At 44.0% G+C, this 22,378-nt stretch overlaps 1 protein-coding gene across 1 annotated transcript in view; it reads right to left on the bottom strand.

Annotated features, from left to right (window-relative positions):
* Positions 1–2,971: 2,971 nt before the first annotated feature.
* Positions 2,972–22,378, bottom strand: part of PARM1 (prostate androgen-regulated mucin-like protein 1) — a 100,091-nt gene continuing 80,684 nt past the window's right edge. Inside the window, exons 3-4 of the mRNA XM_045506128.2 lie at positions 18,372–18,450; positions 2,972–6,879 (exon numbers count right to left, since the gene is read on the bottom strand). Coding sequence (XP_045362084.1) covers positions 6,795–6,879; positions 18,372–18,450 — 164 coding nt within the window. The 3' untranslated portion in view covers positions 2,972–6,794. The remainder of the gene's footprint in view (positions 6,880–18,371; positions 18,451–22,378) is intronic.

Genomic DNA, 22,378 nt, shown 5'->3' with positions numbered 1-22,378 from the left:
TCCAGAAACCTTTGCCGTCAGGTGTGCAGGCACCTGCGGCTTCCCCGTGAGCTCCTGAGAACCACGTGCCTCACTGCTGCAGCCTGAGACGTCAGCTTCTCAGAGACCCAAGAATGCCAGCAGTTACCTGCCATGGCCTCCCTAACCTTTCTTCTTTCTGCTCTTGCAAAGTTTTTGTAAGACTCTCATGTCTATATGCGATCCTTAACTTTGAACTAAGATTTTAATATACATTCCAGAAATACAAGAAGAGGTGTTTCTGGCTTTAGTTTTTCCCTGATGAACCTTCGTTCCAGGGCTGAATGTCCCGGCACGGGGGCTGGGGGTCGGCATTTGTCTCTCACACCTGCCGACAGCACCGGGCTTCTGACGGGCTGGGACTTTTCAACACTCTGCCCAGCACTGTTTGTGGCGGTGAATTCTGTCCAAGTGCCAAGGGAGATATGGCCAGTGGGAGAACAAGACAGTGGTCTGGACTCTGTCACCACAGCTGCTGTGTCGGTCTGGTGACAGGGGAGGGTCAGCCTGGAGTCCCCTGCTGTTGATTGTAGTGGCTGTCAGGTGGGGGACCTCAGCTGGCAGCACCAAATCTGCTTACAGGCAGGTCCGAGTCTGGACGGCTGGAAGCCCTGAGTGAGCCCCTCTGGCTGCTCTAGGAACTTCTCTTCAGGTAGGGATCCTGCTTCTGTGCTGGGTGCCCAGGTTGTCCCACACTGGGTTCAGACCTGGGTGGGCCTGTCTGCTGGCTGGCCGAATGTGTGACTGTGTGTGCCAGGAACCTCTGGCACAGAGTGAGGGCTCCCTGGAAATGGTCAAGAGCATGGACTCTGGAGGTCAGCTGTTGACATGTGACTCCTGCCTCACTGCTTACCAGCTGCACGACATTGGGCAAGTTTCTCAGCCTTTTGGCCCTTAGTTTTCTCGTTTGTACCATGAAGATATCAACAATACCGCCCTCACAGCGATGTTAATTTACGTTAAATGTTTAGAACAGTGTCTTTCTCGTAGTAAGTGCTATGTGAGAATGAGCATTCTTATGATGACACCAAGGAAAGACAAGTTTGTGTCACAATGGAATCTTCAGGCAAGAGAGGGCAGTGACCCTCAGGTCAGCCTCCCTGGTCCAGGCTGCTGTGGGGAGCGGGGGGGCCGCCAGTGGAAACCGAGAGAGAGGCTCTCACAAACACTCTGGGCAACAGTGGGGGCCTGTGTTGGCGTCATGACAGAACAGGGGGAATGGGAGGCAGTCTCCTGCTCGGCAGAGAACACAGCCCAGCAGGGCAGCAGGAGTTAGCGGAAAGGTGACAGTGCCTGGCCAGGGCACAAGTGCCTGGGAGCTGGCTGGGCTTGCTCCGGGCTGCATGCCAGACACCATCGAGATGGCCCAAAATAGCTGAGAGGGACTTTGCAAGGGGTGGAAGATCCCATTTTACCAGGAGGTGTGAGTCTTCAGAGCTGGGTTAGACTTACATCTGATGCCAGTCCCTTGGGTGAAAAGCAACCAAGGGCTCTGGTGACAGACAGACCTAGTTTGAGTCCCACCTCTGCCACTTACTGCACCGCACACACTCGGAGGGCAGGGGCCACCTAAGTCACTGTGGCGTGTGCAGAAGGGTGCAGTACATGCGTGAATGGGTTGAATGTCCTGGAACCTCAGTTTCCCTATCTGTAAGATGGCGAGAGTGTAATGATCAGGGAAGTGATGCAAGGATTACATTAGACAATTGCCCTCAGGAGCCAAAAGTTCCTACTGAACATATGTTACTTCTTCTTTATAGTAAATATTAAGTGTCTTGCTTAAAACAGAAACCCAATACATTCACTGACCAGAACAGATAATGCAGCTTTAGGGCAGTATATGTAGTCCATTCTACACTTGCCAAAGACTGCATCCTTTAGGAGAAGAGATCATACCTCTTACAGGGGTTATCCCAATTTGATCAGTGTTTTTAAGTGTCATATATGACTCAGTCCTTTCTGACGAAAATTGAAATATAGCTATGAGCTATTGGTAAGTGCCACTGAATTTTAGGAGAGTAAAAGATTCAAGGTAGGTTACTAAATAATTGAAACAGATTATGACCTGACTTGGAAAAGCTACGATACAGGGGAAAAGTGGACTTGGACCCAAGAATTCATAGTGTGTAAACACTGCACATTATTATTAAGCTTTTCCTTTCTACGCACACTTAGCGTGCTTTCCGACCAAACCTGTTCAAGCCAGCTTGGAATAATGGAGCTGTTACTTGCTTTCGTGCCCATGGCAGGTCCTCAAGAAATGACTGAATGATGGATGGGAAAGGGCCTGTTTCATGTTTGGTCCTCTTTGTCTACCTTACTCCATCCATTCAAGCCTCCATGTTGTGCCGCTGGAAGCCAGGTACCGAAACTTACTGAATCTGACCTCATGTTTAAATCCATCCTCAAACCAGCTTGCTCTAGTTTGCAGGTGGATCCACCCCTCTCCTGTGTTGCAAGATGCATAGGCTTTGTTGTTGCTGTTTTCTTCAGAATCAGAATAGTCTTTGGTTGGCTTCTGGAGGGGTGAAATTATATTCTGGATGATTGAAATTGCTGGCTATTTAACTGCCAGAGAGGATGAGTAGGCTGACTTTTTTGAAGGCGAACAAAGCAAGTATCAAATGTACCATTATGGCCTCAATAAGACTTGATTATGTATCGCTACCTATTAATTGAACCAAAGTGTTTACTTTTACAACTATTTTATAAGGCATGGTGTATAGTTAAGAGTAAAATCACTGCTTGGGAAGTTTCTTCATTTCTGACATCCTTCAGTTCTGTTTCAAGATCAGAGGGGGCATCCCACTCTGCAGAAAATATTATTTATTGATGTGGGATAAATTAGCTCTAAGAATAAGCCAGGTCTACTTAATATGAGCAGTACTGAGGATATCCAGTGAATGGCTTGAATAACAAAACATATCAAAATGTGAATCACCAGTGTCAGACGCAAGCTTTTAAAAACTTTAATTGATATAATCATAATTAGTATGCAACATGTCTTACAACAAATGTAGATACAGTGACAGCAAATATCAAAGGAGTTGCACGTCTTTCCATCTTTAAATGAGGTTGGCTAACTCACTCCAAGAAAGCAATCTGTCATTGGTCTCTTGGTTAGCATTGGTCTCATAGTTAGCGCTATTACCAAAATCAACTAGCACTTTAAAATCAAAGTTGAAATGGTACATTCATTTGCCAAAAAAGAGGTAAAAGGCAAAGAAGGTGAATCAACGTACAAATCAGCATCCGGCCCAGTTGCAAAATTCGTTTCCCAGATGCGAGGGATTGAACCATGCACCCTTGCAAGCAAGATGAAGGGCAAACAGATGACATCAAACCAAAATCAACTCCACAAAGAACTCAGAAGACTTTGGGGTGGTCAAGGCCAGTTTACTGCTCTTAGTGCTCAGGTGTCCATGTATTACCCTAACTCAATAGTCTGTGAGACCTGTGTCCTGGGCCATCCTTTCACTCAAGGATGGAAACCATCCTCTGTGGTCCCAGGAGGTCAGCCAGTGGCACTGGGGGGTAGCCCGGAGCTGGAACAGCTGTCTGATGGGCTACTATACAGCTGTTGTTCTATAGATTTAAGTAAAAACGACACACCAGTATAACAACAAACAAGAAACTGAGATCACTCATATACCTGTGTAATACTTAAGATGTCTATAAATATTTTTCTCCAGAAACTGAAAACGCAGTAGACATGATTTCATGAATCCTCACAACCTATTTGTGAGGTAGCAGGGGGTGAGGTCAACATGACAGCATCACGCCTGCCTAAGAAATGAAGACACAGACATCCAGGGAGGGCAGGAGACTTTGTCGGGGCCATGGTGAAAGTAAACAAAGTTGAGCCCCACTCTGTCAACATTTGCAATCCATGGTCGAGAAGAGGCTGCTGGCCTCCTTCCTGCTCTGACATTCTCTCTGACACTTTAGGACTAATCCTGTCCCTGGATGGTGTCTGGTTGTTTTCAATCCCCTGGAGCCGTTCCCTTGGGTAGACTTGAACAGACTTGCTCCTTGAGGTAAAGGACGTCAGTTATTAGCATACATTTCAGATGTGTGTGTGCGTGTGTGTGTGTGTGTGTGTGTGTGTGTGTGTTAAGCAATATTTCTTGAATGCAGTTAAATTTCTTGGCCAACTCAAGAACAGGAAAAAATGCACTTGGCAAAATAAGGTTCAACCCATTGATACTTGATACTAACATAACAAGGAGTGTTAAGGGTTTTTATGGGAAACTGTCACCTGGCTGAATGCATCTGCTGTAGGTCAAGTCCCTTTCTTCACCATAGGGACCTGGAAGTTAATAAGAATGACCAGTCCATCAAGGACTCTTGTACAACAGGAGCCTTTGATAAGGAAGATGTTTGCTAAGTCTATGATTTATAATCGGTCAGAATTCCCTGGGGAGAGGCTGGTCCCTCTGACACAGTACTTATGACCAGAGCAACATCCAGGTCTCACCTCTGCAAAAGTGTCTCATGGACATTTTGTCAACATGTTTGTGACCAAGGGAGAAAAAATATATGGAATGTCCTGTTTTTCTTGAATTGTCCTTTGCCAAACCTAAAGCTTATAAAGGGGGTGAAGGTAGGGAAGGGGGCCAATTATTCAGGCCAAGCATGGTCAGAAGGGGCACCCTTGGTCATTCCTGGCCATTTTTCTGACAATATCCTTTTTTAAAAAAAGATAATCACAGATATGAGAATTCCTGGAAGCCTACTTCTCGGTCTTCACTCCTGCTGTAAAACAACTCTGGGGATTGCTCATTCCCCTTTGGTACCTAAGGAGTTTAGGAATAATTTCCTTCAGAGTGTGAGAGTGGCAGGTTGTGGAAAGTGGCATCGGTCCTGGTGTCTCTGACACCAGAAAGGTTTAGAACAGCATGGCAGCGGCCGTTTTCATGTCAGTCCTTTACTGAGCCACAGTGAGTGACAGGAGGAGTTGAAGGTCAAGTTTCTGGAAACTAAACAGAGTCATAGCAACAGGGCCAAGTTTAGAAATAAAATAAAAATGCAACTTTAAGTTCTTTATGATATCGTGGGACCATATAACACATTTGGAAACAGACGCCAATGTATGATTTTCTACTCCATGAAATCAGGACAGAAGATGCGAGTTACTAATGTTCTGTGTTACAAGAGGACAGAGTTATAGCCATGAAATAAAGCTATCTAGAAAATACATAGAAATCAAAAGGCAAGCATGCATAGCAAAAACAACCCATCAGCCAACAAATGAAACACTTTTCAGATATAACCAATAATCAACCAATTATTTCATTTAGTTAAAAATAAACTCACTAACCTGGGAGGGTCTGGTTTTGTCACAACGGGCATTGAAATAAATCAGGGTTCCTCAAACTCAGCACTATTGACATTTCAGGCCAGATAATTCTTAGTTGTGATGGGCCATCCTGTACCTCATGGGATGTTTAGCACATCCATGGCCTTCACTCACTACTAGCACCCCTCAGTTGTGACACCCAAAAATATCACCAGAAACTTTCAAATGTCCTCTCTGCTGCTGGAAAACCACAGCCATAAATGGATGCCCACAAAGATGATCAGTTCTTTTTCAAAATTTGTGATGCAGGATTTTATGTCTCTGTACCCAGGGGTGTTCACTTGTTAAAGGGCACAATTAGTAAGGCAGGGTTACAGGAAGAATAAATGGATTAATCCCCATGTCTGTTTCCTATGGAAATGCCTCACTGAGCAATTGCAGGTAGACTAGTGCCTTTAAAAAATTTCTTTAAAAAATAGTTTACAGCCGTTATCCAATAGACAGTAAGGCAGTGAACCAGTTGCTCTGTGGGTCGAAAGCAAGGATTCTACAGGCTCCTCCAAGCAGTGCATGTCCCCGCTGGGTATTGAGGGCTGAGTCCCACTTCCCAGAATGAGGTACTCAGTGCATATGGGGCCCTCCCTTCCCTCCCACCCTCCTCCACGCCCCCCACTACACTCACTCTACACAACTCTCTCTTTCTTTTCTATAACTAAACTCATCTCACGGCCTTCTCCTGTGGAACCACAACTCCCCTAAAAGCTTGTGGACTAGGATCTCAGCTGCAATTGACCAGAATGGGCATCCTTAGCAGAGACAGGTGCCCTGGAGGGGAGGACGTGTCGAGGGCACACTGAAATCTGACAGCAGCCTGCTACTCTGACTCCCTTGGGCACCTCGATTTTCCTCCTTCCTTAATTAGGCAGCTAAGAAGCTCGGATCCAGCTTGCAGAGCTGAACAGGCATCCTGTCAGACACAACCAGATAAATAGAGATTAAAAAGGAATCCTGCCTCCTCACCTGCAGGGCGAACTCCTCCCAGCACTCATTTCCTTTCCCCTCATTGAGATTTAATGTAATTTCCCAAAGAAAAGTTTGTGAAATACCACAAGCGGCAAGTTCCCCTAAAAGTAACCTCTGATGACACAGCTTGACCCCTCTTCTCAGTTCTTCTTGCCGTGGGTCCTGTCCTGGGTACAGACACCTCCATCGTGGTGGTGTCCAGCCTGGAGGGCTCAAGTTTGGCCCATGTCAGTTGCAAATCAGCCTCCACTCACTTTTAATTTTTTTTTTTTTGGGGTACCAGAAAGGGGAAGTTGTAGCAGCCAGAGGAGAGGGAGGAAAACAAAACAACCAAACCAACACAACAAGGCTGAAGATTGTTGCTCAGTGAGCATCAGGTTCTTGTAATTAATTCTACTGGATAAGCACTGATAAATAAAGACAGTTGCTCCTCATCCCATGCCACGTTCCTTTGTTAGGAGTCGTCGTACAGAGGGTTGTTGTAGTTTCCCCAGGACCCGTAGTCGTGATCATCCAAGAGCCTTCCGTAGGAGGAGTGCCTGGGTGGGGGGAGAAGACAGGGTTGTGGTTATTTGGAGAAGGTGCCCATCTGTGGGCAGCCTCGTGCCCTGGGGCCCGCAAGAGGGGACACAGTTCTTCACTAGGACAACCTCTGGGCAGCAGCCCCACTGAGCGTGGAGGCCCCAGGCTGCAAACGCCCTGAGTTACGACTGAGCCTCTGGGAGCCTGACTGGTGCCTTCTGGTGAGATCAGCGGGGTCCTTGTCTCTCACTGACCTCCAGCGCTGGAGCAGGAAGAGGCTTCGTTTCCATGGCTATTTAATAAGAAGTAATGGGAAAGAGAAGGCTGCATTCCTGGCATTTTGGCTTAGGTCCTGGACTTGATTTTCCCTGAAATGATAATAACACAACCAGAATGGCTGTTGCTCACACCACCTCTCCTGACCTCTGTACAATGTTTTACAATCTGCAAAGTTCTTCTATTTTCCGTGTTTGCTGGATCCTCAGAATAGAGCCATGGGCCAGGTACTGTTTATTTTGATTTCTCCAATGAGAAAAATAGGGCTCAGGGATGCTGACTGACATGCCCAAAGTTTGCCCAGCTGAGCTATGAGTTGAACCCTCACTTCTGGGAACTGAATCCAGTGCTCGGAGCTCAGCTTCCCCGAGTCTGGTTAGTGCCTTAGCTCAATGGCAATATGGCTTTATGAGGCTTTGCTGGGTCATTTGCGGAACCTGTTCCAGAATTAATTATTATTTCTATAAGAAAGTGAAGTCAGATTGTTACTCTTTTGTTCAAAACCCTTGAGTAGTTCCTCATCTCACACAGAGTAAAACCACAGTCACTAGGATGGTTTCCAAAGCCCTATAGGATGTGACCCCTGTTACTTTCTTTTTTTTAACTTTTTTTTATTGAGTTAAAGTCATTTTACAATGTTGTGTCAAATTCCAGTGTAGAGCACAATTTTTCAGTTATACATGAACATATATATATTCACTGTCACATTTTTTTTCACTGTGAGCTACCACAAGATCCTATATATATTTCCCTGTGCTATACAGCATAATCTTGTTTATCTATTCTACATTTTGAACTCCCAGTCTGTCCTTTCCCACCCCCCTCCGCCTTGGCAACCACAAGTTTGTATTCTATGTCTGTGAGTCTGTTTCTGTTTTGTATTTATTTATTTATTTTTTTAAGATTCTGCATATGAGCGATCTCATATGGTATTTTTCTTTCTCTTTCTGGCTAACTTCACTTAGAATGACATTCTCCAGGAGCATCCACGTTGCTGCAAATGGCGTTATGTTGTTGGTTTTTATGGCTGAATAGTATTCCATTGTATAAATATACCACATCTTCTTTATCCAGTCTGACCCCTGTTACTTTCTGAGCACATCAGCTACTAATCCAGTGCTTCTTGCTCTCTTGGGTCCAACCACACTGGCCTCCTACTCTTTCCCCTCATGCCTGACACACTCTTGCCCTAGGGCCTTTGCACTTACTGTTCCCTCAGTTTGGGACAATTGTCCTCCAGCTCTCCACAGAGCTCATCCCCTCCTCTCCCTCAAGTCTCCACAGATGTCACCTTCTCAGTGAGGCCTTCCTTAAGAACTCTATTTAAACTTGAACTCCCACCCCAAAGCACTTCCTGCTTAATTTCTCACATAGTACACACCACCTTCTAACACACTATATTATTTACTTATTTATTTTGTTATTGCTTCTCTCCCCTAACTAGATGGAATGTGTGGATTATTTGCCTGCTGTGTTTGTTCTTAGCTCTGTCTCTAGCACCTAGAAGAAGATCTGGCACATAGTAAGTCCTCAATAAATGTTTCTGCAAAAAGACAGTAATGGGGAAAAAAAAAAATCCTGAAAAGCCAATCTTTTCATGAGATGGGAGCCTTCTGGAAGGGATTAGGGTCATTTTAAGCTTAAAACTCATGACAGGATTAGGAGAACAGCATAGAACGAGCACCTGGTGCCTCTGAGGTTCACGCTGGCTAGTGAATTTCTACACCTTGTCACAGGGAGTCAGGTATGCTATATACAGGACAGATATAAACATACCCACTTCCCCTAATGTTTTCTTACCTACATATGAAAATTCAACAAGATGAAAACACAAGTTGAGAGGCACAAAAAGCATTTGTTAGATATTCTCTTCAATTTCTTTCTGGTTTTTTTTTTTTTTTTTTTTTTTGCTATATAGTTCTGTCTGTTGCTAAAGTAATTACTGTCACTCTTCTGAAGTGTATTTACATCTGTTAGGTATCTGAAAAAAGATGATCTGTTGAAAAGCATCAGACCTTTGATGTGCTGGCTTTAGACTTTTAGCCTTCAAATTTCTGATTTCTGTCCTGAAGACTGGCTCAGTGGACCCAGTCTATACACCTGGGAACTTGAGGATGTCCCACAATATAGTCTGTTTTCCCTAAAGACCCACATCCATTTCTGTGGGTATGAGGAGGAACGAGGTCACAAATAACACACCACTGATCTTCTGATCAACAGGAATAGTGGAGGCCAGTTCTGGTAAATGAGTCACTGCCCATTCACTGCCAACACTCCTTCTACTCTTAAAACCTCTAATTCCAATCAAATCCTTTAACAGGAAGGTTGAGAAATGGAAGCTATAGAATAAACAAGTAAAAACCTAGGGATTACAAGACTGGAGCTCAGCCTCAATTTCAGCGTGACTTACTGTGGCGAGCCTGGCCAGCCTAATAAATGTGTTCCTGTGTTGATAGGACACTCCTGCGTCACCTTGGTGTGGTAATTTAACTTCTCACAGTGTTTTTATATCTATCATATAATTTCATTCCCACAAAATGTCAGTTGGGCCTATAGATATATGTCCTTGTATATACTTTAAACCCCCTGCTTTTTCATCTATAAGACAAATGAACAAAAAATTGCTTTAGGATTGTTGGATGGATTAAATGAGGTAATGCATATAAAAGACCTGGCACATAGTGAATGCACAACAAATGTTGGCCAACATTGCTTTTTAATTTTTATTAGAATGAAACTTACACAAGCACATGGCAGATTTGCAAATAACAAAGAAGGCTACTCAGTGAGAAGTGAGTATAATTTAAAAAATGATTATCATGCCAGAGTGGGGTTAGAGGATTAAAAATCTTCCAGTCATCAGGTTTTACTGCTTATGGTTATTGTGGGCAAGACTATTTGATCAGGGCTGTACCTGGATCTGCTGAATTATAAGAGATGTAGTGTGCACTACACAAGCACTCGTAAGACGAAGGAAGAAGATGGAACTTTTGCTTTTCTTTGCCTTCTCATTTGAATGAAGAGCGAGCTGAGCAAAATACTAATAAATGAAGAAAACAAAGCAAGAGCTATAGATAAACTAAACTGGGGAAGGTACTGAACCCATAGGCCTTGTTTTAATAGATTAACAAGCCTCAACAAGAAGAATGGGGTGTGCTGGGATTCAAGCCAGGTTGGGTAAATCCTGCAATACTCTAGAAAGAGCAAGACAGACACACTTTGTGTGTGTGTGTTGCGGGGGGGGGGTAAAGAGAGAATGATTAATGATCACTTTAAACTGTCTCTCTAGATCAGAACTTCTTAAATCATGGAATGTTTTAGATGAATATGGGGGAGTTTTTCAGATTGGTATTTGCAGAGTCTGAAGAGGTGAAAAAAACTATTCTAAAGATTAGGAAGATGGAGTTTGGCTCAAAGGAGCTGGAAGACTGTCACTGTGATTTAATGGTAGCACTGGTACTAAAACTGAGGTCTGCTGGCTTGGTCCTGCAATGCTGCTTCATCTAATTTCAATCAGAATAGCAATGTGTGCAAATGACATCACCATCAGGTCAAAGCAGTTTTGTTTACTCAGTTTCTTCACAAAGACTGGCGACATCTAGCATAGCTAAGTTTTCCATTTGCTGTGTTTTGGATCCCTTAGATGGTAAACCTCCTGGGTAGACTATGTCTTACTTTGCTTCTAATTTTCTGAGTGTCTGATAGGTTGTTGTTAATGCAATGATATTTAAAAAAAATACTTGATGACAACTGCTTACATCTAGTAGCATAAAAAACAGTACACAGAGTAAATACACTGAGTATACTTGGTCAATACCAGCAGGGATTAGTATGGACTGTGGCAATTCATGGTGAACTATAACTGTGGCAAAGTGAAAATACTGTTTTAAAGAACAGAAAGGGCCAAAGCCACCATTTTCATCTTAAAGATAGGAAGGAGAAAGAGAATTATAGCTAAGTTTCTCCCATGCGATGACATGGCTTTAAAGCACTCAGCATAGGCTCACAGTCCCTGTAGATCAATGGCACTGTGCTGACTGTCAACGATGTTCTGCTGTGTCGTACAGCTTAGTTAGCTCAAAGCAGAACCCGAGGGGATAAAATAGGCAATGACTGATGTGAAGCCCTTCCCTTATTGCTTTCTTCTCAAGTGGCTTTGCTCTAACAAAGCAACTCTCCCCACTAGCCTCTGCTCCAACTGGTGATGCCTTGTTGGTGACAAACAGTATACGTGGTGGTGACATTTGCGGTTTGAGGCCTTCCCCACAACTGTGAAATGGTACCTATTTTAAGATAGTTACAGCATAAGTACTTAATAGAACTCAACTGTCTTTGAAAATGAATGAGGTGTTTTACTTTTTTAATGGTGAAACCAACATATTTCAGAAAATGCCTTCCCCTTTGTCAGGGTCAACCCAAGTTCTCCGTTGAGTCTCCACCTTTGTTTATTGCTTCTCCTCCCAAAGTCAAGTGAGTCTTGCCATTCAATCACTAGTGCTTATTATGTGCTAAGAAGGAGAGACATAAAGATGACTAAGATTTGGCTTGGTGCTGGTAAAACACAGCTAAACTTGCAGCACGTTAGTCATTAGTCATTAAGCCTTAGACTCTTACCATCCATTAGTAAAGCTGGTGTGGAGCAGCTGTCACTGTCTCCCTTGTTTCTGATGGTGACTTTCTTTTCCTCATTGTCATTTCCCTGCCTGGCTTCTTTCATTTATTCATTGAAAAATTGCCATTGATCAGGCCTTATTCTGGGGCTTGGGGAATACTCCAGTGAACTAAAAGACCAAAATCTCTGTTCTAAGGGAGCTTACATTCTAGTGAGGGCAGACACAAATAAGACATGAAAAATAATATGGCAGATGGTAATAAATGCAATGGAGGAAAATAGCGCAAGAAAGGGGAATGAGGAGCTCCATATGGGAGCTGATCAGGAAACGTTTCACTAAGATGTCATTTGAGCAGACATATAAAGCAGATGCAGATGAGCCATGTGGATGCCTGAGACAGACCCTACAAGGTGGGGAGAACAGCATGTGCAAAGGCACGGCAGCAGAAGCAAACACAGCTGTGTGGTAGCTGTTGAATTATAATTAAAAAAATAAACTTTCTATTTTGAGATGACTTTAGACTTATGGAAAAATTCCAAAAATAGTACAAAGAATTCCCATGAGTCCTTCACCCAGCTCCTCTTGATGTTAACAGCTTACATAACCAGGGCACATTAGTCAAAACTAAGAAATTAACATTGTGAACCATAATTTTGAAGCTAAGAAAAATGTGACCACTAGTGGTGAATTTATTTGCCCACAGTTAACCACAGCAAGTTAGTGACTGAATGAGTATCATAATGCAAGAATCCCATCAGTTCTGTCTTTTCTCTGCCAAAATCTCAAGGATGGAAACATTTCCAAACATTCATTTTCAAAGTGCTTTTTCCATGGGCTGGGTTTCTTTTAAAAAGCCATTACTTAAAACTTTGTCACTAAATAATCACCTTTACTTTGAAGGGGCAGCTACAAATTGTTTATTTTATATTTAAAAATTATCTGCCAGTATTGTACAGGCAGACATTCAACACAGAAAAGGCCTGCACACTGGAACACCTGCCTATTTGTAAACAAGTTCAGAGTCACGAGGTAACTAGAAGGAAGTCTATGGTTTAACAGATTCCCATGGCTTCTCCTCCTCTAAACCTAGTTTCTCTTGATTTGGAATAACACAATATTGCTGCCACATCCCAAAGTTTCTGACCCAGAAGAATCCACTAAGCAAGAAAATGTCTATAAAGCAACTATTACATGTCAGGTATCGCCAGGGGCTTTCTGTCCTTCTAGTGGAGGACACTGGCGGAGGATGTGACGATTCCAGTACTTGGAGGTGAATGGGACAAAGGAAGCCCATGCAGCATGAGACTCAACGGTGGAGATGGTGGCGGGGTGGGGGTGGGGGTGGGGGGTTCCCAGAGAGGATCTCTTTTGAGCTAGACAACTTGGAATTAGCCAGATAAAAAAGAATGAACCAATTACCTCCAACAGAGGGATCCACACATTCAAAGCAACAAAGGCATGAAACACTGGGGCATTATACCTGGGAAGCTTTAGAGCCAAGTGCGTATTTGGAGTGTTGGGGGGTGAGAGCAGGGTATGGAAGGGTTCCTCAAAGTCTGGTCCTCGGACCAGCAGCACTGGTATCACCCATCTTGACACACTGAGTCAGAATCTATGGGGCTGAGACCCAGGAAAGTGGGTTTGTAGTACACATGCCCATTGAGTCTTATGCACATAGAAGTTTGAGAACCACTGAGGTAGAGAATCCAGCCATCTAGACCTATAGAACACCCAAGGCTAACCTGAAGAAGCAAACCTGTAGCTACCAAACTCTAGAAGATCTTAGACTTCATGGCTGGCTCTTCATGGGACTACTTTTTAAACCTGACAACAACCAGAAGGAATCCAGTTGTATAAAACATGATCGCTAGAAGACTTGAAGCAAAACAGATGACTTCTAACAAGATGTCTTAAGAACCAGGCTCTATTGTGTCTATACATCAAGATCACATTTATTTTTGTGAGGGGAACAGCCACGTTATCTGCCTGGGTTACCAGCACACCTAATTATAGCAGCATCCACACTGCTGGTGACAGCAGATACGGTCTCCTGCCCAGGAGATTATCAACAGTTTTGAGCCAATTTCAACACAACAAACCCGACTTACCTCATTCTTCTATCATCACTAATTAAAGACACCCTTCTGCTAGAGGCAGGCGGACCTTTACTTTTTTTTTAAGGTTGCAAACAAGTGCTGGAATAAAGATTTCTCAGAGATAGTTTCTATCAGTGAATGTATAACATGCATGCAGAAGAAGCACAATTGAAACTGCCAAGATGGAACACAGAAGTCTGCGCGTCGATACACAATTCGAAAACTGAGCTGCTGTATCCTCTTCCTCCTCCTCTCCTTCTTCCTTTGAATCCCTGATGCCTGTGGAGTGGGGCTGCTGGCGGCTACCATTTTACGGAGTGCCTAAGCTGGAAGCCCACGATGACAATTACAACGCTGACAGCAGTTAGCTCTTCCATCGCCTCCACCTCAGCCCCAGCACTGAATGTTTATCTGCGTCATAACTTAATCCTCACAAACAGTCCCAAGTTAGGGATCAGTATTCTAGTCCCATTTTACAAACAAAGACACTGAACACAGAGGGATGAATAAACTTGCCCTCTGGTCCATGTCCTTAACCACCGTGAGCTATCTTTCTACATTCATGACTTCATCTCATCTTCTGGACAACTGTGACAGATAGGTATTAGCAGCTTTATTTTTGCAAGTGAAGACATTAAGGATCAGGGAGATTATAATTTGCCCAAGGCCACCTAAATAATAAGTAGAAGGGGCAGTAGCGAACCTGATTGCCGAGGCCACTTTCCTCCCTCCACACGGTACCGCTGCTGGCGACAGTGGGTGTTGTGGGGTAGGGGGAGACGGAGTAGAAAAGAGCCCTGGAAGGTTCAGGGCTGTTCACTTTTCGTAAATTGCATCCCAAAGTGGCTCAGGTTACAGAAAGATGTGGCTCTCCAGGCAGGAGAAGCTGTGACAAAACTAAGAGTCAAGGGGCCCAGAAGAGTAGGAGTGTAAAAACAGACAGGTAATGCATTTACCGACACCTTCAGAGGGAACCTGAATTTGGGTAAAGATAAAACTCCTGAGCCACTGTTAGCAGAGCTTGCAAGGAGCACCGTTTTTCTGGTTGTGAAGCTGCCCTTTCAAGTGGACTATTCTGTGCATTTGCCAGGACATTGGCTGGGCCCGGGCGATAGCCCATGGTTGTGGGCCAGAAGCTAATGCTTCCCTCGTGGGCTGTGTTTCAGTCACTTGCTGCTCCAGCCAAGTGAGCTAAAAAAACCACAGACAACATACCTCTTGTCATGTTATTGTTCTCAGAAGTCCGGGACAATAGGAATCAAACACATTTCCAGGCAAGGCAAAATTCAACTCTAGGTACACAGACACACACACACACACACACACACACACACACACACACACGCATGCATGCACGTTTGTCAATTGAGCCAAATGTATTTTTGATGAGCGATTAAGTGGGGCTTTCCAAGAATCCGGTAAAATAACACTTGAAGGGGTTTCAGCACAGCCTTAAGTTTCATGAGAGTTATTAACCTCCTTATGCTTCATTTTTCCGAAATAACTAACAGAGCAGCAGAAAGGGGTTTTCCTTAGGGGGTTTCTAAACAGGGATCTGATCACTTTACCCATCCTTAAGTTTGTAGTGCCAAAGATAAGTATCACTCTTGTACCAATGGGGGCCTTTCTACATTAAGAGGGAGGACCTGCACTATAGGGTAGAGAAACAATGACTAGCTCGATTTAGTCATTCACTGAATTTACCTAGTGTTGAGAATGCTTGGAGAAAAAACATGCTTTAAATTTTTAAAATGAAATGTTCTGTAATTTTAACCAGCACTCATTAGAACGGATTTTAATGGCCTGCTAACAAAATTTTCCAAACCAGTAAGTTCTGAGATGGCAGGACTGCGTCTCATCACCGATGTGACCTCATTGCTTAGAAGAGTGCCTGGCACATGGCTATCGCTGTCACTGTCTATTGAGCACCTGGCCTACTGGGTCCCTCCCAGCTGACCACTTGGATGACAGTGATGATAATGATGGTGGTGGCAGTGCTAGGTACTTGGGAAGCAGTGTCCATTAATCCTCCTAACAATGGTTTTTAACCAGGTAGTTAAAACGATGGCCCTTATCTTTCAGGGGAGGGATGTGAGGGTTTGTGAAACTCTGTCACACACCCAGGTGATGGTAGAAACTTCCAGAAAGCAGTAGAGCTGGGATTCGAACTGAGGTCTCCCTGCTTCTGGAGTCTGAATTCTTAGTCACTGTTCTAGTCTGCCTGTCTGTAGTCATGGGTAGGCTTCAGGTGGTAAACTTGAATTCTTGCTGGAGTCAAGAGGAAGGGTCCTGAGGTTATTTTAACATCATTTTTGGCAAGTGTGTGGCGAGAGTGAAGTGTTTCTATTTTGCTCCACACACCATGGAGGTCGTATTTTTGGTGACCTAGCCCTTCAGAAACTCACCACTGGTGATTCCAGAATGACTCTGATGTTTCCCCAGATGCTCCTTTTTCTAAGCAATGCTGCTCCCCACCCCCCACCCATGTCCCAAACACAGAGAAATTCTGCTGCAAAGTGGGAGTGAGGTACCCAGACATGTTCATAGAAGCCAACTTTAACTCAGAATTAAACATAGTGCATCCACGGTGATGAACTAGTAATCAAGCCAGATGGAAAAGGGTAGCTTTCAGTAAGAGATAATTCATAAAGCTGATGCTCAAGGAAATATAGACTTGATGAAGAGAAAGTTTTTCTCTTTGTTTGTTTGTTTTAATTTGAAGACCTCTGGATCCTTTTATAAAAGATACAGGTAATGCTGGCACTTTAATTCCACTTTCTCTTTGAAAGCTGGCTTTCCTGTCCTCTGTCCCTTAGATAGCAGTGATATTACAAGGCACTCACACTTGACACAGCATTAGATTGGTCTGGTTCACATGTAGAGCAAAAGATGGAAGGAGATAAAAGGGAAGGAGGGTGTTCCCAAGTGGGTGCTGGTCTGGGTGAGGGTGACTGGAGGAGACGAGAGAGGGCAGCAAAGGGGACGTGTGCACGGGAGATGAAACCCTAAATACATGTGCTCCACGTGGGAAACCAGGACACGCTCCTCGAGGAAGAAGCATAGCTGTGACGAGAAAAAGTTGGGAGTGTGCGTGTGTGTGGTGAGGGTGCCTGGATGATTGTGTTCTACGTCCAGTTGTTCATTTATTCAATGTGTTGAGCATCTTCTTTGTACCAACACCGTGCTCACAGATAAATTCCGGATCCTCACTCAGCTTACATTTTTGTGGGGAGAAGAGACAACAGACAAGCAAGCAAATATAGAAGAAAACAAATAAAAAGCATAGACAATGATAATAGCCAGGATGAAACTCACTGGGGCACTAAGAGAGTCCCAGACCAGAGGAGAAGTTTCCTGGAGGATGTAACCTGGAAGCCGTGCACGGGGGAGAGCTCGGAGAAGAGCGTTCCAGCGAGGGGACCAACAAGAACCGAGGACCTGGACAGACAGAGAACCTGGTGCGTTCTAATGTTGGACAGAAAGCCAGGGTGACTGTGGCGCGGTGGTTAACAGAGAGAAATGTGTGATGAGCAAGAAGAGGTGGGCAGGGCGGGTCCAAGAAGGAACTCAGGGCCAGGCTGAGGGGTCAATTTAATTCTAAGGGAAGGGGAACCCACTGGGCATTTGAGGGAAGGAGTGACAGGTCAGAGGGGCTCCCACAAAGCTGGCTCCTGCAGCTGGGAGGACAATGTGCGGGGGTCAGGGAGTGGCCGTGCACATCACGGCAGCAGGCAGCCACCTGTCCTCACTACAGGCACCGCACAGCCTGGACAACCAGATTGCCACTTGCCTCTTGGCATTTTACAGCTGGAAGGACACTCGGTGTGAGGAATGTGGTTTTTGAGTCTGGGATTTCACAGAGCAGTAGGCAACAGAAGTCGGGGACTCACAGAGTACTACCACTTTCTCTTTGGCTAAGGAAAGTAAAAACTCAGCCACCGTCTGTGATCACCTTCTTTTCATAAGAGAAAGGATATTTTAAAACCAAAAATATAAGACTACAATCTCATGGGGAAAAAAATCAGTTTTATCGAAAACAGTACACCTTCCTTATATTTTCAACGTTTTGCTTTAGAAGCAGTTAGAAACTTCTGACAGACTGGGCACCCCCCCCCCCACATCAGCATTCAGAGCATCGGTATTTAGAAGCCACTGAGCCCACCCGTCTCTCCCATTTCACAGATGAGACCAGGTGAGGTTCAGGAGGCATGTGGCTTTCTCAGGGTGAGGGCCTGAGTTAAGGGCAAAGGTCTGAGGTCCCCCTCTCCTGCCTCCAGGTTCATTCTCATTCCATTACATCATCATGCTGTATATTCCAACTATTTCTTCTGCTGCCAACTTGCAGCGACTGTCCCATCTATTTCTGTCCAGGGGGGAGGACACTGGCCATTTTCACTTCCCTGCCAGTATTTCTGAGAGCTAAGGTCCTTATCAAGAAACAAGTATTCAGCACAACTGCTCTCAGCCTGGAGCCCGACAAAATGGAATTCTGTTCTTGATAAAGAAGACAGAAGTGTGTCTTACCTGATCTTTAGATATGCTGCCACTCCAAACACCAGCAACACCACAGCAATGACTGTCACCGTAATGGCCGCGATGCTGCCTGTGAAGGAGAGAAGGCACAGAAAGAAGATGAAGGAAGGGTATTCATTTCAGATCATGCTGCGACAAAACCCTGGAGCTTAACGCTGCTGCCAAAATGCTTCTCAGCCTAGGCTAATTCCGGTAAATGGCCAATATCTATCAAGACTTTTTGGCTGGCCTGGAGTTCAGAAAACAGTCCACAGTAATATCTGATTATCTTTTTAAGAATGCTGCCAATCTGTTGCTGCGGTGTGCAGGAGTAAGGGATTTAAAATCTCCAGACGTCTTAGTTTCTTCTTTTATATGCTCTAGCTTGTCTTTCGAGCACTTGCAAAATACTGGAAGACTTAGGATGTTTTATTCAAGTGTCATGACAAAATAATTTGGTTGGCTTTTTAATAAACCAGAACCACACAACTATATCAGTCACGTCCATTTCAAAAGGGTCATCTTGGTAGGAGATGCATTAACTTTAATGATGCCATCAAATCAAAGCATTAAAAAAAAAAAACAAATGCCTCTTTGGGAGGTGTGTTCAGTTTTCATCCTTGATAGGTGAATTTGATTTTGTAGAGGATAAAGTCAAGTTTGGTGCATAAAATAAGGTCAAGTCTGGTAGGTAACACTATTTGTTGTTTGTAGAAACAACCAGGTCCAACATGAATGTTTTATTGTGTAGTTTAAAAATCTGGTTCCAAAGGTAACTATTAATGGGCAGTTAAAAAAAAAACCCTTTGAGCATGTAGTCTTGTAAGAATAACCATATTGCTTCCAGAGATTACTACTTCGAAGCACAACACTCTTTTTGTGTGAGCTGGTGACTAATAATATGTATGTTTCAGTTATATTTCACTTCAGAAATGCCAAGAATCAATTGGGCTCTTGTCCCCTAATAGTTAAAGTGACTTTTTGGCACTAAAGTTGGTATTAGGAACCCCATGTACCCTTTCAGGCCACTGAGAAATTATTTTCTGCTTCAACAAATGAATGAGACTGTCAAACACACTGGAAAGAGCATCAGCTCTGGAGTCCATGTGGATTCAAGTGTGGTTCCATCATTACTGGCTGTGTGACCGTGGGCTGTTTACTTAACCCCGTCGACCAACACTCACCTGCACTGACAGAGAAAGGAGAGCTGTTCTACCCTCCCATGTAGTTTTAAGAAAATTAAACGAGATGCTTGTGCCAAAGGCAAAGTCCTATCCAAATACACCTTCCTGGACCCGTGCCCGTCTCTTGTGACTGCATCTTAAAGGTGACGGGTCCGCCTGACATTTTTGGAGATTTACCATTTGTAGATTATTTTGCCATTTCTCCTTTTATTCCCTCCCCCACCTTATAAATAGTTTTTGTACACTGTTCTTTTTTTTGAGCCCTTCCACCAAAGGAATTAGAGCAGAGCTAGGACGAAAATCAGTCTACTCATTAACTCTTTAGTAACTCCCCCAAAGTTTTGGGTGAAAGAAGGCTATGGCAAACATCCAGAGTGAGAAGGCCCTCACTCGTTATAATTTCTAAAAGAGAGCCAAGGAGGTACTGCAAATGTAGAAACTAAGACCAGACCTTGATATGTCCACGCAGGTTATTATCAGTACATTTTCCTTCCCCCTTTTACTACTGTCAAGATAGAATTATGGCACTGAATACTCAAATATGCAGACTGGATCAAGTAAAGTTCGAAGTCGGATCCCCTTATGAGAAACCTCTACTCCTACTTTGAAAGGCTTCACTTAGCTGCTCAACCTCCAAACTATGCTGAAATTAGAACAATTCAAAGTTCATTGAAGCCCCTTAACAACTCTTTTAAGAGCTTGTGAAATGAGATTATTACTGCCAGGTAAGGTGATGGGGATATTGTCAAGATTCAAAAAGATATAGTGATTGCAATTAGAAGCAGTTTTGAAAACTGATCTTTAAATTTAATTTCCCCCTTTCAAAAAAAATAAATGGGAGAAGAGAAAGAATATAGTTGATTTCTCTTTAAGACCCTTCTTTCTTGCCCCAGGATACATTTAATACAGGAAATCATAGGTCTGACTTTTTTCAGTTTCTTCTGTAATTCTAGGTAGTTGGAGCTCCTCCAACTCTGTGATTTACTGAATATATTTATATACCACCTCTTACTAAAGATAAAACAGGCAGTTTCCCAACCCAAGTGCTGGTTTTTTTTTTTTTTTTTTAATGGTGAGTGATAGAGTGATCCACTTCCTCTCTAAGTGACTGGTGACTGTCTGGCTGTCAGGGCAGTCTTCAAATGGGGCTCTTCAAAAAAGAGAAAGAAAAATACCATATGAGATCTCTAATATGTAGAATCTAAAAAAAAAAAAGAAGATAAATACAAAACAGAAACAGACTCATAGACATAGAATACAAACTTGTGGTTGCCAAGTGGGCAGTGGGTGGGAAGGGACAGACTGGGAGTTCAAAATTTGTAGACACTGACAGGCATATGTAGAATAGATAAACAAGATTATACTGTATAGCACAGGGAAATATACACAAGGTCTTGTGGTAGCTCACAGAGAAAAAAATGTGACAATGAATATATATATGTTCATGTATAACTGAAAAATTGTGCTGTACACTGGAATTTGACACAACATTGTAAAATGAATATAACTCAATAAAAAATGTAAAAAAAGTGGGGCTCTTCAAGGCCACCTACTTGTTCACAAAGGGCAGCCCGTGTGACCTGAGCTGGAATTAGCAGGTGACTTTTCCCCCATGGGCCCTTGAGGGCAGCTGAGCAAAGGGCCACTTCTGAGGGTTGGTACAGCCCCAACAGAGGCCAAAACCTGTGAGGGAAGATAGACGGTCCTTAAATATTCAGGCCACCTTATGAACTATTCTGCTACCCCCTAGATCTCCTTGGAGAGTGCCACGGTGGGGGCCAGGGTCTTCTGGAACTAGAAGACCTTAATTGGCCCCCTGCCTAGGAGGTCTTGGGTCCTGAGCTCAATTTCCCCTTCACAGCAGCTGCCACCCTCAGAAGCAGCCGGCAAGCTTGCCCTGGAAATTTCCTCACCTCAGGGCATCCCTTGAGCATCGGAGGGGGTTGCTGAGCCAACACAAGCATAACTTTACATGGTAAGGGAAAAGGCTGGATGTCTTCCTTGTGAGAACAGATGTCATTTCCCCCTGGGCTCTGGTTAAAGTGGAATTCCTCTTCTTCTCCTAGTCTTTCTTCATTTGAGATGAGGCAGGAGAGAAAAAAAAAAAACGAGGATGGGGTGGCTGGGGCGGGGAGACCCTGTCCTGTGAAGGGGGGAGTGTCAGGGAGGCGGGGTGCCTGCGCCCTGGGAGTGGGGGATGGGAAGGTGGCCCATGCCATTCTTCCTGGTTGGGATGTGTGGGTTACAGGCTCAGTGTGACTCATGCTGTAAGGTCCTGGAACCGGAAGAAATTAAGAGAGAACTGGAGGAAACTTCTCTGTGTATTTTCGAAGCTGGAATGCAAGAATATTCCATGATGCTAGCACATCCCCCTGTGCCCACCTGTTCTGCCTGACCAGAGTGTTGTTGTAAAGCTAGGAGCCAAAGCCTCCTTGAATGCTGGGCCTCTCCGAAGGCAGGGATTTCTCAGGGGGCCATTTCACCACTTTCCTAACAACTCAGAGCAAAAGAACCAGAACAGGCTACAGAATAACCTCGTCTACACTTGCAAGTGGTTACTTTGGTCCAGCGCTGGGCCAAGAACTTCACAGCTATGACCTCATTTAATTCTCTTTATGAATGAGTAGGTTTAGTCCCATTTTAGGGATGGGCAGGTAGGGCTCAGGCAGATTTAAGAGCTTGATGCAGGCTTTACAATCTGGTCAATGATTAAGCTAACAGGACTATTTCCTGGGGTTTGTATGTTTAATCATTAATCTACTGGTTACTTCCCTGGCCCTTTTCTCAGCTTGACCAACTCCTACGCTTTCTACACGACCACTAAATACCGACCTT

Source organism: Camelus bactrianus, chromosome 2, assembly GCF_048773025.1.
Source record: "Camelus bactrianus isolate YW-2024 breed Bactrian camel chromosome 2, ASM4877302v1, whole genome shotgun sequence".
Lineage (NCBI taxonomy): Eukaryota > Metazoa > Chordata > Mammalia > Artiodactyla > Camelidae > Camelus > Camelus bactrianus.
Note: the sequence above shows the minus strand (reverse complement) of the source record. Positions and strands in the feature narration are given on the sequence as shown.